Genomic DNA, 18,728 nt, shown 5'->3' with positions numbered 1-18,728 from the left:
TCCTCCAGAGTCCAGTGTCATGTCCAGCACCTCCTTCCCCCATGTCCTCCCAGTCCTGTCTCTACTGGAGCGAGGCGCTGCCGTCGGGGAGGTGCTCGAACCCTGGGAAAGCTCCGAGGCCGGCGTGGACGTGGTCATGCACCACCTAGAGGCCGCACGTACCATTGCACATCACGGGGACATCTACAAAACAACCGCTGAGACCAAGCTGCAGGGTGAGACTTCCACATTAACCTCAGGAAGACTGATTGCAGCTCTGCGATGATCAGTGTGTGGTCAAAACTTAGAAACTGCCTTGCAGTTTTACGTGAATTAGATGCCTATTTTTCTGAACACTTTCTGTAAATAAGCTGGGTCACAGCACCACTGATCTGGTGTATTGATCCCATGCATATGGTTACTATGTTTGGTTCATTGATTCAAATAATGTGTTTTTGGATCCGTGTTTGATGCCATTACTGCTTTATTGAACAGCCTGTCAATAACTTTTAGCTAACACCTACAGTTTGTATTATAACCACCAATTGATCACCGTGACCCTTTTATCAGTGAGGGTGAATCCAATCATTAACTTGTTTAACTTCAAACCCTTGCTGTGTTTGGAAACATTTTTGTTTTGTAGGTGGCTATGACTTTTAGAGTTTATTGTTATTTTTATTATTGTCAGTATTAATGTTGGTAAATGATGCTTACTGGCTATATTTTTGTGATCTGTATCTAACAAGTGGGAGTCTACAAGCTTATAAGTTATTACTGTGACATTACAAGCTTTAAATAAGCTTTTGTAAATTAGACTTTAAGTGAATTCAGTTAATTTAAATACTGTCAGTTGCATCTAAATATGTCTACGAGTCCTTTCTGTCACATTTGGTCAGATCATCAATTTTAAATTAGACGGAATTAATGCAAATGAACATAAAACACAATTTCAAAATGTTGATTTTGTTTATCAAGCTCATTGAGCCTATAAATGACTCATTTGCGAGGTCATAAAAGAGCACAGAATAACATCTAAAACACAGCAGGTCTCACTGGCATCAATCGGTGTTCGTGATTCAACAACAAGAGAGAAACTGGGCAAAAATCGCTTCCATGTGTTTAAAGGGGAAAACCACAGCTGAGCAAAAAGAACATCTCATATTTGTCAGACTACATCTCATTGATCCCTACAACCAAGAACATCTGACCACTAGTTCATGGCTTTAGGCTCTTGATGTTTTAGGTCATAACAGAACAATGATCCAAAGCAAGTTTTTGAATTGCTCATGAAAGCAAAATGGAGAATTTGAAGTGTTTTTTTGTCAAAGTCTAGACTTAATTGTGATGGAGATATTGCGATACGGCCAGGCTGGCTTTGGGTGTTTTTTGTTTGTTTATTTTCAAATTTAATAAATGAAATCTCCATTGGAAAACTGCCTTTTGATTTTACTCTGGTTATATTTGGCGTTAAACTGTGTTTTAACTAAAATATTTAGATGTGGCAAAAAAGCATTTAACAGAAGAAATCCCTAAGATAAGAGGAAGATTTATTACTTCGTCTGTTCCTAATCAAACATGTCAAACTATCAAGGCTTCTTTTTCAAATCTTTGCAATTTTACTTATTAAATTAGGCTTTAAACAAATTAGATTTGAGATGTCCCCTCTGTATTTATAAAGATTATTAACCTATGTGACCATCTCAACAATGAGATGTTAATGATGTCCTTCCGCAGAGTGCTTCCACTGAAACGGCTGCATCAGTTCCCTTCTTTGTTCTCTCTATGGTTGTTCTTTCCCATCTTCTTTTGATGCAGAACTTTGATCATAGTACTAAACAATCAAGAGGCTCTTCCTGTTTAGCTCCGTTTCTCTTTAAATACAATAGTTCCAATGAAATCTTCATCGAATACCCTTATCTCTTCTCCTTCTCAGGACTCCAAGAGCGAGCTGAGATACACGAGGTCTTCCAGACGGAGTTTCAGATGCGTCTGCTGTGGGGCAGCCGTGGGTCCGAGGGCAACCAGTCGGAGCGCTACGAGAAGTTCGACAAAGTCCTCACAGCTTTGTCGCACAAACTGGAGCCTCCCGTGCGCCACAGCGAGCTATAGCATCAGCCCAGAAACTCCAGATCGCCAAAACACTCTTGTTGCACTTACCACTCCCGGTGTGGTATGGTTTTATTTTGTGTCGGAAGTGGGGGATGATGATGATGATGATGATGATGATGATGATGATGATGATGATGATGATGATGATGATGATGATGATGATGATGATGATGATGATGATGTGAAAGAAGCAGAAATGAATGAGGAGGCAGCTAAAAGTGCACGAGGAGATTTTTTTTACTTAGAACAAGTGTGGCACTCACTGTGGAAATGAAAAAAACAACAAAACAAAACAAAAAAACTTGTTTACCTCCCTGTGGACTAACCTGCTAAAATATTTAAATCTGAGGGAAAAGCTGTTCGATGGGAACATGTGTACGGTGGGCTCTGAGGGCCAAACGAAGCTGCGAAATTTGGCATCGCTCCAGTAAAACTCAAACTTACGACTGCTGTCACAAACTACAGCCGAGATAACCATGACACTTTACATAGCTCTCGGGATGTTTAGTCTGTATGAGCATCGATAAGCCTGCTCCTCCATTTTTGTTTCTGTTCTTATATTTATTTGTTTGTTTGTTTTTTTAATAATATCAAAACACTGTGGCCACTTCTACATGAAACTCGTGAATCTCTCAGCGCTAATCACGAAGGAACCCTGCTAATAAGACCTCATTCAATATGGATCACGCAATCCCATCTAGTTCTATTAAAAATGTACCAGGCATGGATTAATAAATGCAGATTTAATGCAGCAACTTTAACGTGAAAGCTCAGTGTGGACAAAGTGACCTTTCGTCTCTTCTGGCTGCTTAATATATCTGATATTGTGGATTGTGGATCATGTACTTTCAAAAAGCAGCATCGTGCAGAAGACTACCTGGGAATGTATTCATTTTAAATTTAATTAAAGCAATGTTTCACTTATTTGGGAGCATTTATGAACATGTTACAGTTTGCAAAGCTTGGCCAAAACAGTCGATGCACGCGGCTGTAAATGCTGCACCGAGTTTAATGTTGCTTTAAAAACAATTTAAACACGCGTGTCAAATATATGAAGCGCTGAAAGGACCGTGCGATGATGTACCATTTATGAGACTCACAAGGCAGAGAAAGTACAAGTCCGTCTCAGCAAAATGACAAGTTAATTTTGTTTTTCTAATCCAGTTCGAAAAGTGACAGACTTTGGATCCAAGTATGGCAAGAAAAAGTTTAGTGGAAGGAAAATGTATAAGAAAAAAAGCAGACAAGATGCAGGGATATTTGCAGCCTTTTGGAGTTGGATGTAATCTGTGACAGGAGTGAATCTTTTGCTTCAGATCATAGTTTCTCAATAGGCACACAATGACGGGCAAAGTGTGTCTTGAGAAGGTTGCTGGACAAAACGATGTGGCCCCACAAACTGCAGCATTCATCTGTGTGAGATGTGGTGTTTTCTCCTAAGGGAAACTTTACGCCTCCTTGATCTTGGTGATGCAATTTTCCTGCAGGTGTGCGGTCCGAATGCATTTAGTGCTTCAGATACATACGCAGTTACAATAGTCCATCCTCAACATGTGGTGGTTATCAGATTTTGCTGGTTAACCTTTTTCTCAAACACTGGATTATGATATAAAGTCACTTTTTGAGTTAAATTACAGAAATAAATTCATCTTAAGATAGCATTGTATTTTACAGAGATGCAACTGTGTGTCAGGTTTAATTTATGTTTAGCTTGAATGATGGCTGTGTGTTTTTCAATTTATGTTTCAACAATAGAGCTAAAATAATTGGAACAACCTCTGTTTTACTTTAAAGTATTTTTGCCGTGAACTGGTCTGAGGAGGCTGTCGACGTCTCTCAGAGCTATGCAATCATTTCAGCTGGGAACGCTCAAGATATTTAAGGAATTTTAATCTTCAAATAGGTAATTGGAGATATCGCATCAGATATCAAATCAGCTTTTTTCCTGAAAATGTTCCATCTACACCCCCACAGTTGTGTATTCGAACTTTTCTGTGGATGTTGGATCCAATTATCTGTTCTGGACAGTTGGTGCCATGTGCCACTTCCAACAGGAGAGGGCGCACTTTAGTTAGCAAAAAATGTAAAAAGGGAATAAAGACATTACACAGAGGCAGGGAGAAATTACACAGATCTTGCTTGTTTTGTGACCAAGAGGATACCTACTGGTTTAGGTTTCACTGACATGATGATGATGATGTGAAGTGCTTTTATTTGTATGAAGTAAGCAAAAAAAAAAAAAAGTCAAGAAATGATTCAAGACTGATTTCATGTTCTTTTTTTGTTTTTCTTTTTTGTACTGTACATAATAATTCACTTTTTTTCAAATAAAACAAATGCTTGTGTGGATGCGTTTGATTATTTTAAGAAAAACAATAAAACGCAAACATCTATACAGTCAGTTATTTTAAACATTTCCTTCATATTCCAATCTGATTATTTTGCTGTCACAAATCTTGAAAGCATTTTTGAGGTGGTCCATTGTTTTCTATGTCTTTGTTACTTAATAACATGGTAAAGTTGTATCAAAAATCTGTAAAGGCATGCTTTGCATATATAAGCAATCATAATTTTAGAAACATCTTCAATTTTGATACACTGGCCTTTAATTGTAGAACCAATTATTTTGTTGAAATCACTTATTGCATGACCTTTATGAGAGTTAAGGGATATTTCTTTTTACAGCTATAAAGACTGGAGACAGAAGACAAATATAATAGCTGCTCAGTTTATGAGCGCAGTACCAAATAGTACCAATACCATAATTTCTTCAGATGATGTGATCTTACAAATGATTTATAAAAAATAGATGGGAATTGCTGGATTGTTTAACTAATACGGTTGTTTCATTTTACAAAATCATTTTTTTAAACCGCATCAGTGAGATATTTATCTCTATCTCTAAAGAAATAAAATCTATGGGCAGGTATAATAAAATTCAGAAGATAAATTTGATTTCAATGGGTTTAAATTGTATTTTTTTATGATGAGGATGAACCATCAATGCAAAACGTTATATTGCACTAGTATTCACTCATCCGTCTTCATACTGTATTAACTGAGTGAAGCAGTCTACAGGCTTAGGCGCTGGATTTTGTACAGCTAAGGCAATAGATGTGATCATTCAGTGTAATGTTGGGTGAGCTTTGTGTTTCATTGGTTACTTCAACTCACAAAATACAATAAATATTCATTTCAAACATTTTTGTACAAATGAAACATTTAGTCTTGTTGGTATAAAAATAATAAAAGTGAAAAGAAAATGAATAAAATCAACTATTTAAACAATTAAAAAGTGGTTGCCTCAGGATACAACAGAATGTTTTGTTAGAAAAAAAAACATTTTTTTTTTTTCAAAGTTTTTCTTCTGCATCAGAAAAGACAGTTTAAAAAATTCACTTGCTATTTTATATTTTTTTAATTTCGTCATTTTTCCATTTATTTTGTCATCTATTCCTACATATTTTCTAACACACACTTCTATATGTTTTGTAACACTGGCGTGGGTGACAGGAAAGAAAAGTTCATGAAATTATTTTTGATCATGTCTTGTGCAATGCACAATACAGGCCAGAAGATGGCGACATTCCCTTTTAAAAATGAACCTCACGGCTTTCACGTTACCAGCAATAGTCTTCGTTGACGTCTCCTCTCAGGTGGATGTAGACTCACTATTTGCTGCTAATCAAACATTTAGCTTTGTAGTTGGTTTATGCACAAATGTGGACTTGGCTTAATCCTCTGTCCATGTTTTAAAAGGTCAAAGTGCATGAAACAAATGCATCAAAGAAAGCAGTATTCTACAAAATGCATTGAGCGCATGCATGCTATGTGAAGCCTCACACATTGCTTTGCAGATAGAGCCATGGTCAACTCAGTGGGAGGGAGAATAGACAGATGGAGTGTGTGTGTGTGTGTGTGTTGAGTGCATATAGACGCATGTGTGCCCCTGAGTACTCTTGTGCATTTGTTCAAATGTGCGCATTTGTTAACATGAGTTCAGAGGTGTGTTATATCATGGTCATTGCAGAATTTCTGCTGAATTTCTTTACGCCATCTGCTAGAGTGCAGAGCAAAACTGTTCATACCATTAAATTTCTCACTTTTTATATAAGCTGTTTTCAGAATAAGCACAGCTGTATTACGTGGGTGTCACTGTTTTATTAGATAACGATCAATCGGAATTGTGAATATCAAGGAGCGGATAGGTCAGGGATGTGGAGAAGTTAAAACAGGGGTAACTTCTAAGCCAATGTCCTATAATTTAAACATCTGACAGCGTACTCCGTAATTCATCATCCCAAATGAAAAGAGTATGGTTCAACTGCCGGCTTGGCAAGGGGAGTAGAAATCAAAGAAGCCCCCAACAGATCCACAGCTCAGGCCAGTATTATCTGTGGAAAACACAGATAATACTTACAACTTCCACAAATCTGACATCTATGGAACTGTGGGATGAATATTGCCATGGTTTAGAGAGAAAGGCATGTCGGGGACACACCAAAAAAGAAGGTGCTTTTGTTTGATCAGATCATAGCACAACTTTTTGGCCTGCATGCACAAAGCCATAGGTGTAATTATTTTTGTCTTTTCTGTGTTTTTGTATGATCGTCTTTAAGTCCTTATTGGACTTTGACTGTTTGTTCAATGCACGCTTAACTAAATAGTCTTGGTCTCTATTTGTAATCTCTGAGGTTTCAATAAATTTTCATTTTGAAAACACCCTACCCAAAATGAAACATGGCAGTGGCAGCATTATTCCAGTGCCATAAGGGAAAGGAAAGTTGATCAGAGTTGATTGGAAAATGGATGAAGTTACAACCAGGACAATAATACTGCAAAGAAACTTGTAAGGAGCGGCAGACTGGATTGGAGAGTCTCCTCTATTTGTACTAAAGAAATTTCAAAGGCATCATTTCCTTCATTTTACAAAGTATTGTAATACTTTATCTATTCTCTATCATGTAAAATCCCAATAATGTTTGTGGCTGCAACATGGCAACATTTTCTTCAGTGTAGCTCATTGTAAAACGGCACTAAAGGATTCAACCAGTTCAAGAAGAAAGATGAAAAGAAGCGTCACCAACAATAGAGTATCAAGCATGATGGGACTCCTCAGACAATAAGATATTGTCCTTTTCTTTTATTCCCCTTTTTTATACAGTTCCATAGGCGTAACATGTTATGGATGTAATCTCTAAGAGGATTCTCCCTGCTTGGTATCATGGTACATGTTAATTTCAGCTCTTTATTTTTCATATGGAAACAGACCAGAGATCTTCCGAGCATGCCAGCCAATCATAATCAATTCACCCGTAATCCCCCCCTCAAACCTCCTTCTATAGCTAATCTGCCATGTTGGTCATTGTCATCTGATCATGTGTGACCTTGGCTGCTCCTTAGCTGGTGCAGGCAGCGGAGCAGCAAACGTACATTACCAGGCTGTTAAGTTTTTTGTGGTTTTCAGGTTTTACCAAAAGTGTTGTCCGATAATCAGATGAGATGAAACACGACAGCATCTTGTTTTCAGGTTAGGGTCGAACTACTGGTAAATAAAACTGGTAAATAAAACTGGAACGACAGACTTTTATCTCCTAATTTGGCTTAAGAATCACTTAGATGAAAGAAAATAAATAGAAATGTAAAGTGTCTTCCATTACAGCTGCGCAAGAACCTCAGAGCAGCTTAGCAAATGCGACATGACACGCAGCGATGGTGTGCTCATTCAGGGGCAATTCACTCCACATCCATGAAACCTACAGCCATAAATATCCCGCGTTGTATCCCTTTGCTTTCATTTCAGCTCGGTTCAAGCAGAAACAAAAATAAAATGATTATGTCTTTATTATTTTCTAAAAACTTTCGTTGCAGCCTCAGCTGTCAGTGGGCCTGCCCTCACCCTTCCCTCGCCCCCGCCAGGCCCAGCTCGATCTGTCTGCGCTTGCTCCTCATTAACACATGAATACAGACGAGGAAGGGGCCTGCTATGGCGTGGACGCCAACAGAAGGCAGCAGATTTGCAATTCAAACTGCTGACCATCAACACCCCCACCCGTCTCGACTCCCGCTTCATCTCTGGGATAGTCGGAGGTTCAAACTGTCTGCAGGATGATTGATAATGTGCGTAAGAAGGGCAAGACGAACTGAGTGGGCAGATGCGGTTTCACTGTTTTACGTCATACTTCTGCTCACTTTACAAAATCAGAAGATTTTTTTTTTTTTTTATTGGAGCAATGGACTTAAGTTGTTGCAATTATTAATATTTTTGTCATATTAAAGAAAAGAAAATGGACCCATTAAAAATGAGTCTGCAAGAACCTCTTATTGAGCTGTAACATTTTTGACTGTCAGAAGAGACATGACAGGAATTAGAAAGCTCTACCAAGGTGGTAACTCAAAGCTGAAAAAAAAAACAAACAAGAAAAAAACTTTTGTGTGTAAAATCTGGACTAGATATTAAATCATCCAAATTTCCTAACCATGCAAATTACTTCCATAGTGTAACATAAGTTTTGACCCACTGATGAAATAGTAACAAGTGATGATATCAGCAATCCTCTGTGGAGAATTTCATATTTTATAATGCAACACCTACTGTTTACTCCACAAGCTTTTGCTTTTAATTTTGGCCCATTTGTCCTGACATACCTGGTGTGACTGAATCAGGTTTAGAGGCAGTTTTGCTTAGACATGCCTTTATAGCTCTGTCCTGTCCATAAATGTTTTATGGGCTTGAAATTGGGACTTTCTAAATAGTCATTTAGAAACATTGACTTTGTTGTACTTAAGCCACTTTGCAATTTATTTAGCTGTGTGCTCAGTATTTTAAAGTAATGTTTCTTTTGTCATGATGACATCTAATTTGTAAGATCATCAGTCCTCCTAAAGCATAACACATTCACACAACATGATGCTGCCGCCTCTGTAATTTTCAGTAAGGATTATTGTTTAGCCTTATCTAAATGCAATAAAGACAAAAACAAGCAAACAAACAAAGACAAAACAGAAGAACCATCTACATTCTGATCAAATTATTGGAATGATTGTGCTCTATATTATCTTTATAAATACATTACGTTTTTTTCGGTAAAACTATTCAATGAAAAGAGGAATAAAATGTTTTATGAATAACAATGAATATTATGAATCTAATATTCAACAGGTTAAAAAAAAGCTATACCTTATTTCACTCGAAAAGAAAAAGAAAATGAAATGTCCTTCAAATTGAGAGTAGCCATGGTTACAGAACACTGACTGAATACGTTACTTCCGCCTTAGCCTTCCGTCACTTCCTGCATGTGCGGACAACATGGCAGCCCCCGTTGCTGTTCATCTGGAGTTTGGGTAGGTACATTTTAAACTTTCCTCGATTATTTAACAGTATGTGTTTAGTATTCTGAAACTGACACCCTTATATGTTCACTGGGAATATATTATTCTCGTAAACCTTGACTGCCTTGAGCTATTTAACGCTTCAACGAGGCAGAAAAGAGCAGAAAACTGTTCGGATACCTTTTCTCAGAAATACATTTTCTCAGAGCAACAACATAACAGAACATGTACTTTATTGCCTAAATGGCCATTTTGCAAGTCAGCTAATCTCCGCATTTCAGTCGAATCCGTCCAGTTTGCACATACGTTCTCTCGGCTTTTAACAGAGCTGAATACTGTGCTTAATGAGCCCTGCAGAGAAGCATCAGCACTGAGAGGCTACTAAAATAGCGCCACAAAGACCTCAAAGCAAACCCTCATTTATACAAAAAAAGTGAGATTTTGCTATGTTTTAACCCCATTCATTCAGGTTGTTGAATTTATATTCTGGAAAAAACCTTAACATAAAACATAAGTTAGTGCCAACCTGTCAAAAGCCTGTTTAATTTGATCAGTCTGGAATTTTTTATTAGGACCGAATTAGTGGGAAAAAAAAGTCTCATATGCAGTCATATGAAGATAATAAAGTTCCAACATTTTATTCTTTGAATACTGTTTGGATATGTTTTAAAATCTTTAAAATGATGACTTTTGACACATTTTGATACTTTATTCCTTTTTAACTACAGATGTGTGTTTTATTGACAATATAAATTCAGAATGGCATAAAACCCTTATTAAATATTTTAAAGGTTTTACTAATATATTTGTTTAAAAAAACGTATGGAATATCTCTTATGAAGCTGTATTGCTCACCGATCTATAACATAAGAATCAAATTATATATGACTAAATAGCAGCAGATGGGACAGTTGCTCACTTTATTATGTTGTTCATCTAGCAATGATTACCCAAGTTTTCATTGAGCCACTTACCCTTGTAATGAATGTTAGCACTTTTTAGAAAGGACTCAGTTTCATGAATCACATCAATGTCCTCCTTATACAGGGTAACTTTCTATATAAAATTATGCAGGAATGTCTCCTGTGGGTCATTCTCTGGGTCTCCATTGGAGCTCACTCATGATGCAAAGTAAGAATTAAGGGTCTTCCTTGTCAGAAGAGTGACAGGAGCTAACAAAGATTCTCAACTGATTACTGGAATAACACTGTTTCACTTTGGCTGGATGCTTAACATGCCAAGAATTAAGTTTTGTCTGCTTACACATGGCAGCCAGCAACAGAACAACAAACTTATTTTATGGATTGTAATTAATGAAACGACAACCAAAAAAGATTATGTAACTGTCAATCCAATCCAAAATTCTGGAGTGGGCTTCCTCTCAAGGCTGTGGTCATCCTTGTTCCTTGTACACCTGCTTACCACACATTTAGTCTTCCACTGCACTGTCTAATAGTACGTTGGGATACATCATTCTGTAAACCAGGAGCTTCTTTTGCAATTACCTTTTGTGGCTTACCCGCCTTATAGAGTGCGACTTTCTGCTGAATAACTGTCTAGTCAGAAATCCCCATAATCGTGTATGGCATTATGCAACATTTCTCTAATTAAAATCCTGATTTAGTCCTTATTTGTTATTTAAACTTCCAGACAAAATACGTCTTTAGGCTTTTGGTGTATTTCAGTTTTATTTTTAATATTTAACTCCTGGTTCTTTTATTTAGAGGAGGAGCAGAGCTACTTTTTGATGGTGTCAAGGAGCATCATGTGACTCTACCAAGCCAGTCTGAACCATGTGAGTACCACTTGTCACCTTAAAACACAACAGTTAAAACTAGAAAGAAGTCATCCAGTTCAAATGCAACCCTAGCTTTGACCTTGCCTCCTGCACACCCGCTTAGGGTTATGATGCAACTTTATGTTTTTCAGAACCTATCAGTGGTGATTAATTGTTTTCTATGTCGCAATAAACAGCTATATTACTTCCACATCTGCTAGATATTTGTTGCCTGTTGATACTTTTCAGTGTTGTAATTGCTACACTGTTTTGCTAAATAGCTTTATGCTATTTACCAGCTTCGATATCCCCACAGCATGATTCTCCTGTCATGTTTCACTATGGGAGTGGTGCATTCTGGGTGATTTGCAGTGTTAGTTTTCCATCAAACATAGTGTTTTGCATCAGAGCTAAAAAGGTCAATCAAACTTGACCAGAGAAGCCTTTTTTTTTTTTTAAGTACTTTTGCTTATTAAAAAAAAGCTATTGAACATACATGGCTACTGGGTATTTCATTTAGGGATTAGATGTAAAGGAACTGATCTTTTACATTACATACTACAACTTTCATATTTTATTTGCAAAAAAGTAAGCAAATTGAAAAATATTCCGTCTTTTTCAATCCATTTTACTATTATAGAATTTATTGTGAGTCGATCATAAAGTCCCATTAAAACCCATTGAAGATTGTTCTTATAACATGAAAAAATCTAAACACATTCATGTGATATGAGAAATGAGAGGCAGTGTATGTTATCAAAAGACCAAATAATATCATTTAGTTCTCAGTTAAGCAAAAAAACCTTTTTGACTCAAACATCAAAAATAAGATTTTATTTTCACATGAACTCCCAAGTTCACACATATATGTTGTAATTTTCACAAGACATAGAAGGTGGATAAAAAAACAATAATAAAAATTTCTACTGAGTGATTTTTTTTTTGTCTGTGTTCAGAACAAATAGGAGGAATACGCGCCTCTGCTTTTTGGCTAAACAATGGCTGTTCATGCAGGGCGCTGATGTTACCACGACAGCACAGAGACAAAAGTTGACCAGAACAGGGAATGTCTGACCTTGCTCCACCAGATGACCTGTAGGTCTCTGTGTGTGTTTGCCAGGAGCTTTGTTTCTTTTCAGTAATAGTATCTCAAATCCTACATTTTCAGGCAGACATTATAAACAGTTTGACTTTTCTTTTTTTTTTTTGCCTGAGCTTGCTGGGTTTGAGCAGACATCCAGCCTGGCTGAGTTGGCTCTCTGATCTCTGAAAATATCCTTAACCTATATATCTGAGTGTGTGTGTGTGTGTGTGTGTGTGTGTGTGTGTGTGTGTGTGTGTGTGTGTGTGTGTTCATATGGGCGCAGAGGGGGGATGCAGTGAAGGTTGATATAATTGGTTCTGAATCCTTCGTATTTCTTTTTTGACCCCGACCAATGATTGATGACCCTCAACTGAAAGACCCGTCCCCCCTCTTGTTTGCACACACACAACAAAACCCCTATAGCCCAGAGGATCCCCCCAATTTTTTTTTTCTTTTCCGTTTTGCCCATTACATCAGCAGATAGATGGAACCCCGTTCCTCTCCTTCCCCCTTGCACACACCTCACGTGACGGTCGTAATCGCATTAAAACAGAAAAACGAAAAATGGAGTTGAATAAAGCGCGTTCACAAAAGAAAAGGCTTTAGTATTAAATAAACATCAAAATGGCGCCTTTTCGCTCCCCTCCCCTTCTACACAGCTGTATCCCAGGGTGCACTGGGATCTTGTGACGCATGTTCTCTAGCAAATGCGTCTCTTCTCCTCTACCTGCACTGCAAAGTGTATTTGAAATTGTTCAAAGCTGAGCCTCTTGCTGTTGTTTTATTTCACTTGGCTGCCTGTTGTTAAACCTATGTGACACTTTAGAGGCGTTTATATTTCTTTCACCAAAACCAGATTGTAGACATATGTTTGCCCGTGTTTCCTTAAAGAAAATGCAAAAAAAAAGAGGGCAAATGAGATAAGAGGGGGAGAGGAACTTTCATGTCCGGAGGGGTAGTGTGTGTGTGTGAGAGAGATGAAATGAAAAGGTAAATGGGAGAGAGCGAATAAGAGGTAATGGTGGAGAGAAATCCTAATAGTGAAAGGCAGAGGGCACAAAGAAGGAGTTATGACGGGTACAGTGATTGCTTCTGTTTTTAGCCCCGTAGAAGTGGTGGTCAGTAACCACCCGTTACTGTGAGTGTGTGTATGTGTGTGAGAGAAAGTGTGAGTGTGCATTGGCAGCAAAACAAGGTCTCCTTTATTTATACGGAAGTGATTATAAACTATCATGCAGTTCTGACTGGACAGTCGGCACTTTAGTTAACCTGAGTCTGAGGTTAGAGACCCAAATGATCAGCCGTGTGTGTCGTCCTCAAAGCTGCAGAGACCAGACAGAGGTAGGTTTTAAGAGCAGAGATTTATTTAATATGTTCAGTATTTTATTTTGAATCTTCAAAAATATAGAAACACAAAACCCAAATCCCACTGAGTCCGGGGCAAAATCTGAATTAGAATAATACAAATCTTTAAACATAGGATTTTTTTTGTAGATTTAACCTTGTTTCACACAAATATATATATATATATATATATATATATATATATATATATAACCCTAACCTCATATATATATATGAGGTTAGGGTTAGGGTTATATGAGGTTTTGAATTTTCCTAAAACTATTTAATGAAAAAACGTCTAAATATGAAGTAATCTCTGCTCGTTCTCCATCTTCTCACTAACAGCTTCAACCTGCTCCTCACACCTGAATCCCTGCCCTCGTCCTCCTACCGCTGTATTCCTCTCCTCTCTTCATTTACGCTCCATCTCTCCATGTTTGAACCCCTCGTCTCCTCTGTTCTTTTGCGTGAAGCGGTCAAGTTCAGCGATTGAATTTCATTTAATCTGCGCGTGTGCGCGCTGCTACCTGCAACTGCAGACCTGCGATGGAGCGATACTTGAGTCGCAGCGTAATACACGGTCATCAGGCAAAACCCATCTGAGAATTGTGGAAATTGTTGTCGTTTTCTTTGCTTGTCTGAGTATCTGTCCTCCTCCTCTTACACCACGTTAAATGTTTAAGGGAATGGTCGCTGTAGTCATTATGGATTCACAGTTGCTGTTTTAGTGGGGATTTGTCCTTTAAGCCCTGCTTCCATTGCTCAGTCTGAGCGAGGTTCAGGCTATTGTTGAGACAAGGTCAGTCTGATTGTTGACGAGGTCAGACTAATAGAAAATGCAGGCGTGGCTTGTAATTAAGCTAAATGGAGAAGCCTTGCATTTAATATGTAGCAAAAACTTCAGCAAAGAGAAAATGTTATGTCTTTTTTAATTCAAAGGAAAGAAAAATGAAATGATTTAAAACTAGTCAATTAAAAAATTAATTCCAGCATTTTTATATAGAATTTTAACCCATTAAATTCAACATTAAGCCTCTACGTATTTACATTCATCATTGGTTTGACTTCTGCATTTAAAATAAATGATATTTGTGCTGCTGTTGACAGCTTATTCTAGACAACCTTCCCCCTTGCAACTAGCATCCCTTTCCCCCCCTCCTCTGCTTACACTCATAAATATACATACATGGGCGCGGAGATTCGTGCACCCCCTGCCCCACCTGGTGCCTCTGTCGCGTCACATCGACCGGGAGGCTGGAACCGTGCACCTTGACCTCCAACCCCTGACCTGCGACCTGCGTTGTCTGCATGCGTTTGGGTTGCGTTTGTGTGTGTGTGTGAAACATAAATCTGTTTTCTGCAGCCACACTGCTGGGATCTTGCTTTTGTTCTTGGGGATAAAGGAAACGTTGAAGTTTTAGAAGATGGCAGCTAAAGGTAAATGTTGTGGATGGAGTGTGATGGAAATGTGTGTCTGTGGTTTGCAGGGGACATGAAGCAGCTGCTGGTCTGGATCCAACGGAACCTGCTGAAGGAACGGCCTGAGCTCTTTGTCCAGGGAGACACAGTGTGAGTGCACTTGACATACACTTGATCTGCGGACATTGGAAGCCTAAATACTCTCCACCAAAACATCATTTCTGGAATCTTATGTTAAAAACACATGTTTTGTTGCAAGAGTTTGTGTTTACGACCATTTTTTTCCCTGCGTTATTTGGTTTCAAGTCGGAGGCCTCAGTGACGTGATAACGCCACACTCATGTTTGTGCTGGTGTGTGTGTGGGGCTCTCTGCAGTCTTATAGGACTGGCTGACTTTTACAGCTGCCTTTGTTTGCCACTATTTATAGCACCATCTAACCAATGAATGGAGAAAAAGCTGGCCTACCTACAAACCTCACCGATTAGATTAAAGCTGGACATGTTGGCCGCATTCATTTTCCTTTTTTTTTTTACCCAAAACCCTATCATTTAGATCTATTTTTAGTCTTGTTGGACACTTGAAATTCTTGCTTTGTCCTTGATTGTTTTGCATGTTTTTTTGTGTGTGTGCGAGTGTGTTTGTTTGTTTTCGGCTTCCTCTTGCATTGCCCTTTCTTGCTGACGTCAGAGAGGATCTGTGTTGGTGGGAAGGAACACTATGAGAGCCATCATCAGTGTATGCCTCCCGCATTATCCCAGCATGCACGACTTTAACTCTTTTAAAAACATCTGTTTGGAAGAGCTTGTTTTTAGGTCTGTCATAAGATATAATCCTCTACAACTTATTGATATGAAACTACAATTTCCCAGTCACACTTTTATTATTTTTTCCCCAAAATTCTTAAAAAGCTTATTCGTATGGTTTGTTCCTCTTCGCTGTCAGAATCAGCCGGATTTTTACGTCAGCCTGCTGGGTCAAAGTTATGCTGAATGAAAAATGACTTTTATCTATTTACAGTTTAATTAAATATAAAGAATCCAGATAAATATGAAGGAAGATTTCCAGAAAACTCTGTGTATACATGTGTCTAGTGATTTACATGCATTTTGTATGTAAATTACACTGTTTTGCGGTTTTTTTTTGTTGCATTCCTTATTGCTATTTTGATTCCACTGTTCTACATTTCAGTTGTCTCTTTATTGTTTAGTATTTTCTGTTGTAACAACATTTTGCATGCCTGTTTTGTTGTTGTTTTGCACTTTGTATTGCAAATATTCATTGAATTAATATCAGAAAAAACAAACAAAGAACTTCATGTTTCTTAACTCACACAGCTCTCATGTGACCTTAAAAGAGCAAAGAATTGTGCTGCACTTTTTATATATTGCCCTGCAATAAAAAAAAAGGCTGAAAATATTTTAGACATGATATTGTTTCAGGGGTATTCATTGGTTTTATTTTTATTTCTGAGTGAAACTGGCAAGGCTTAAATTGAAAGGACATAATGGTAAATATTTCCGACACAGAAATCAATCTAGTTTAATATTTTTTTCTAGTAGATTCTCGGAGTGAATTGCAGAAGCAATTTCCAGTGAGCTGTTTTTGATGCGAGGTCCTGCTGAGGGGTTGGAGGCGGTTGTTTTGGGTAACTTTAGGTATTTTCTGCATTTCTGTGTGTCACCTTTGAGACGAGCATTTGACTTAAAGCGGTGCGTTTTCCCACAGGAGGCCTGGGATTCTGGTGCTTATCAACGATGCAGACTGGGAGCTAATGGTGAGTCCTTGGAGTCACGTTCACTGTCAGGTGATGTGGGGTGGATGTAGGTGTGTGCGCATGTGTGTGGGGGTGAGAGGGATGGGGAGCATGCATGACATGTGTAACATATTGTCTGTTGATCATCAAATGATCTCAGATCATGTAACTTAAACTGTACGTTCGAAACAGAGGAAAATTATGACTTTTTAATTTGAGGGGGAGGGATAACCTGTATATTTGCTGATGCAGAGAATAGAGTTTGCTCGTTTTCTCCCAGTCAGTTATGGCTTCATAAAATGTGGAAGCAGCTTGTCCTTGGGGTCTCATAGCTGAACACATATTTAGATTCACACGTGGCTTGAACGGCCCAGTTTTAAATGAATTGATCTGATTACGACACTCGGCTCAGGGTGTAAATAAATTGAGAAGTTTGTCATTGATTGAACCCCACTGGGAGCACAGGAGGAATAGATATATTCATATTAATAAGCACAGTTATTTCTCCCTCGTCTTGTGCCTGCAATAAGTATTGAATATTTTGTGTGTTTAAACATCAGGGGGAGCTGGACTATCAACTCCTAGACCAAGACAACATTGTTTTTATTTCTACGCTTCACGGAGGATAAATAACTAAAAGGACGGACATCATGACGTGTGTAATACTTATATAACAGTTCCAGACCTCTACACCCTTCACTCCCCTTTCTGTTCTCACATGCAAACAACAACTCACCCTATTGGACGCCGATGACGCGTCAACGCCATCACGAAGCGTACAGCTGATACTGTTCAGCAGGAATGAGGGGAATTTCAGAGTTGGCTTCTGAAAACCTGGAATTGTGTGGAAGTCTTTGATCAAACTAGGCAGGTAAAAAGCCAGCCCAGAGTTTTCAATAAAGACCAGAATTGGAAAAAAAATATGTCACTATAATCTAGGGACACTGAAACTCCTAAGTATGTGGAAACATAATAAAAAAAATTTTTAACTCATGAGAAGAAAAATTTAATATAAATACAGATCTGTTTGATATTTTAGTTAACTGTTTTACTCTTTACGGCTATACCTTACAGTATGTTATTCATCATGCAAATAACCACATTTTCTTAATTTTCTTTTCTTACTTCCATTGAAATGTATGTAATTTTTTTCATTTAAATGTCTGTATTTTTTCCAATAAACTGAAAATAAATGGTTAATAGACTGAATTTATGTGTCATTTTTCCCAGTCACACTGACTTCTCAAAACACATCAGACCAGAACCACAAAAAAACAGACCTTCATTCACTGATGCACAGATTGCTCTGGGCAAGTTGAGGGCAGTGCCTTGCCCAGGGCACATTGACAGGTGGCAGGAAACTAGATTCTAGTCTGTTGCACTGACTGTATTATTATCATTAATCGTTTTTATTTCAAAGCAGGAATATCTTACAATACAACAACAAAAAATAAATACAATTAAGATTGAAAAACAATTTTTAGTAGTGATCTATTTATAATTTTTGCAGCTAAATAGTTATTTTATATTGTATATTTCAAAATAGAATTTCTTCAACCTATGATAAATTACAAAATGAAACACATATTTTAATCAAATTCTAGCATGCACATTTGTAATTTTTGGTGCTAGTTTGTGTTGCTATGGATGGTATTTCCGTGCATGAATTGCAATAGATTATTATGTAATGTATTTAAAAACAATTAGGTTCACAAAAGGAAATTTTGCCTCGATTCTCTGCATCAACAGAATATTTTTTAAAAGTTGTTTTAAAATATTAACTGTTAGTTGCTATTATTTCAGTTGATACTTTTTTTTCCCTAGACATATCCTATTATTTTCTATATTCATTAACACACCGCTCACAGAGGCCTCTCCAAACGTTTTTCCTAATTGAGATCCAACAGCACCTTTCCATATTTGATAGCT

At 37.7% G+C, this 18,728-nt stretch overlaps 2 protein-coding genes across 5 annotated transcripts in view; both read left to right on the top strand.

The window, feature by feature from the left end:
- Nucleotides 1-4,307, top strand: part of sh2d3ca (SH2 domain containing 3Ca) — a 67,527-nt gene extending 63,220 nt beyond the window's left edge. For all 4 annotated transcript variants that reach the window (XM_017307998.1, XM_017307999.1, XM_008424007.2 and 1 more), the window contains 2 exons: nucleotides 9-215; nucleotides 1,913-4,307. In XM_017307998.1, the coding sequence (XP_017163487.1) occupies nucleotides 9-215; nucleotides 1,913-2,088 (383 nt within the window). In that variant the 3' untranslated portion in view covers nucleotides 2,089-4,307. The remainder of the gene's footprint in view (nucleotides 1-8; nucleotides 216-1,912) is intronic.
- Nucleotides 4,308-9,356: 5,049 nt separating this feature from the next.
- On the top strand, nucleotides 9,357-17,781 carry urm1 (ubiquitin related modifier 1). The gene is made up of 5 exons (XM_008424003.1): nucleotides 9,357-9,432; nucleotides 11,145-11,215; nucleotides 15,113-15,194; nucleotides 16,772-16,820; nucleotides 17,360-17,781. The coding sequence occupies exons 1-5, from the start codon at nucleotides 9,398-9,400 to the stop codon at nucleotides 17,426-17,428; spliced, it is 306 nt and encodes a 101-aa protein (XP_008422225.1). The 5' UTR covers nucleotides 9,357-9,397; the 3' UTR covers nucleotides 17,429-17,781.
- The last annotated feature ends 947 nt before the right edge of the window (nucleotides 17,782-18,728 follow it).

The sequence above is a fragment of the Poecilia reticulata genome, linkage group LG12 (genome assembly GCF_000633615.1).
Source record: "Poecilia reticulata strain Guanapo linkage group LG12, Guppy_female_1.0+MT, whole genome shotgun sequence".
In the NCBI taxonomy this organism is placed as follows: Eukaryota; Metazoa; Chordata; class Actinopteri; order Cyprinodontiformes; family Poeciliidae; genus Poecilia; species Poecilia reticulata.
The sequence above is the reverse complement of the archived record's forward strand: the minus strand, read 5'-3'. Positions and strand labels throughout refer to the sequence as shown.

Excerpts from the sequence above, each read along its gene's own strand:
- urm1 (XM_008424003.1), top strand. The coding sequence starts at position 9,398 with ATGGCAGCCCCCGTTGCTGTTCATCTGGAGTTTGG. Across the intron at positions 11,216-15,112 it reads ACCAAGCCAGTCTGAACCAT|GGGACATGAAGCAGCTGCTG; the intron begins GTGAGTACCACT and ends TGTGGTTTGCAG. Across the intron at positions 15,195-16,771 it reads TTTGTCCAGGGAGACACAGT|GAGGCCTGGGATTCTGGTGC; the intron begins GTGAGTGCACTT and ends GTTTTCCCACAG.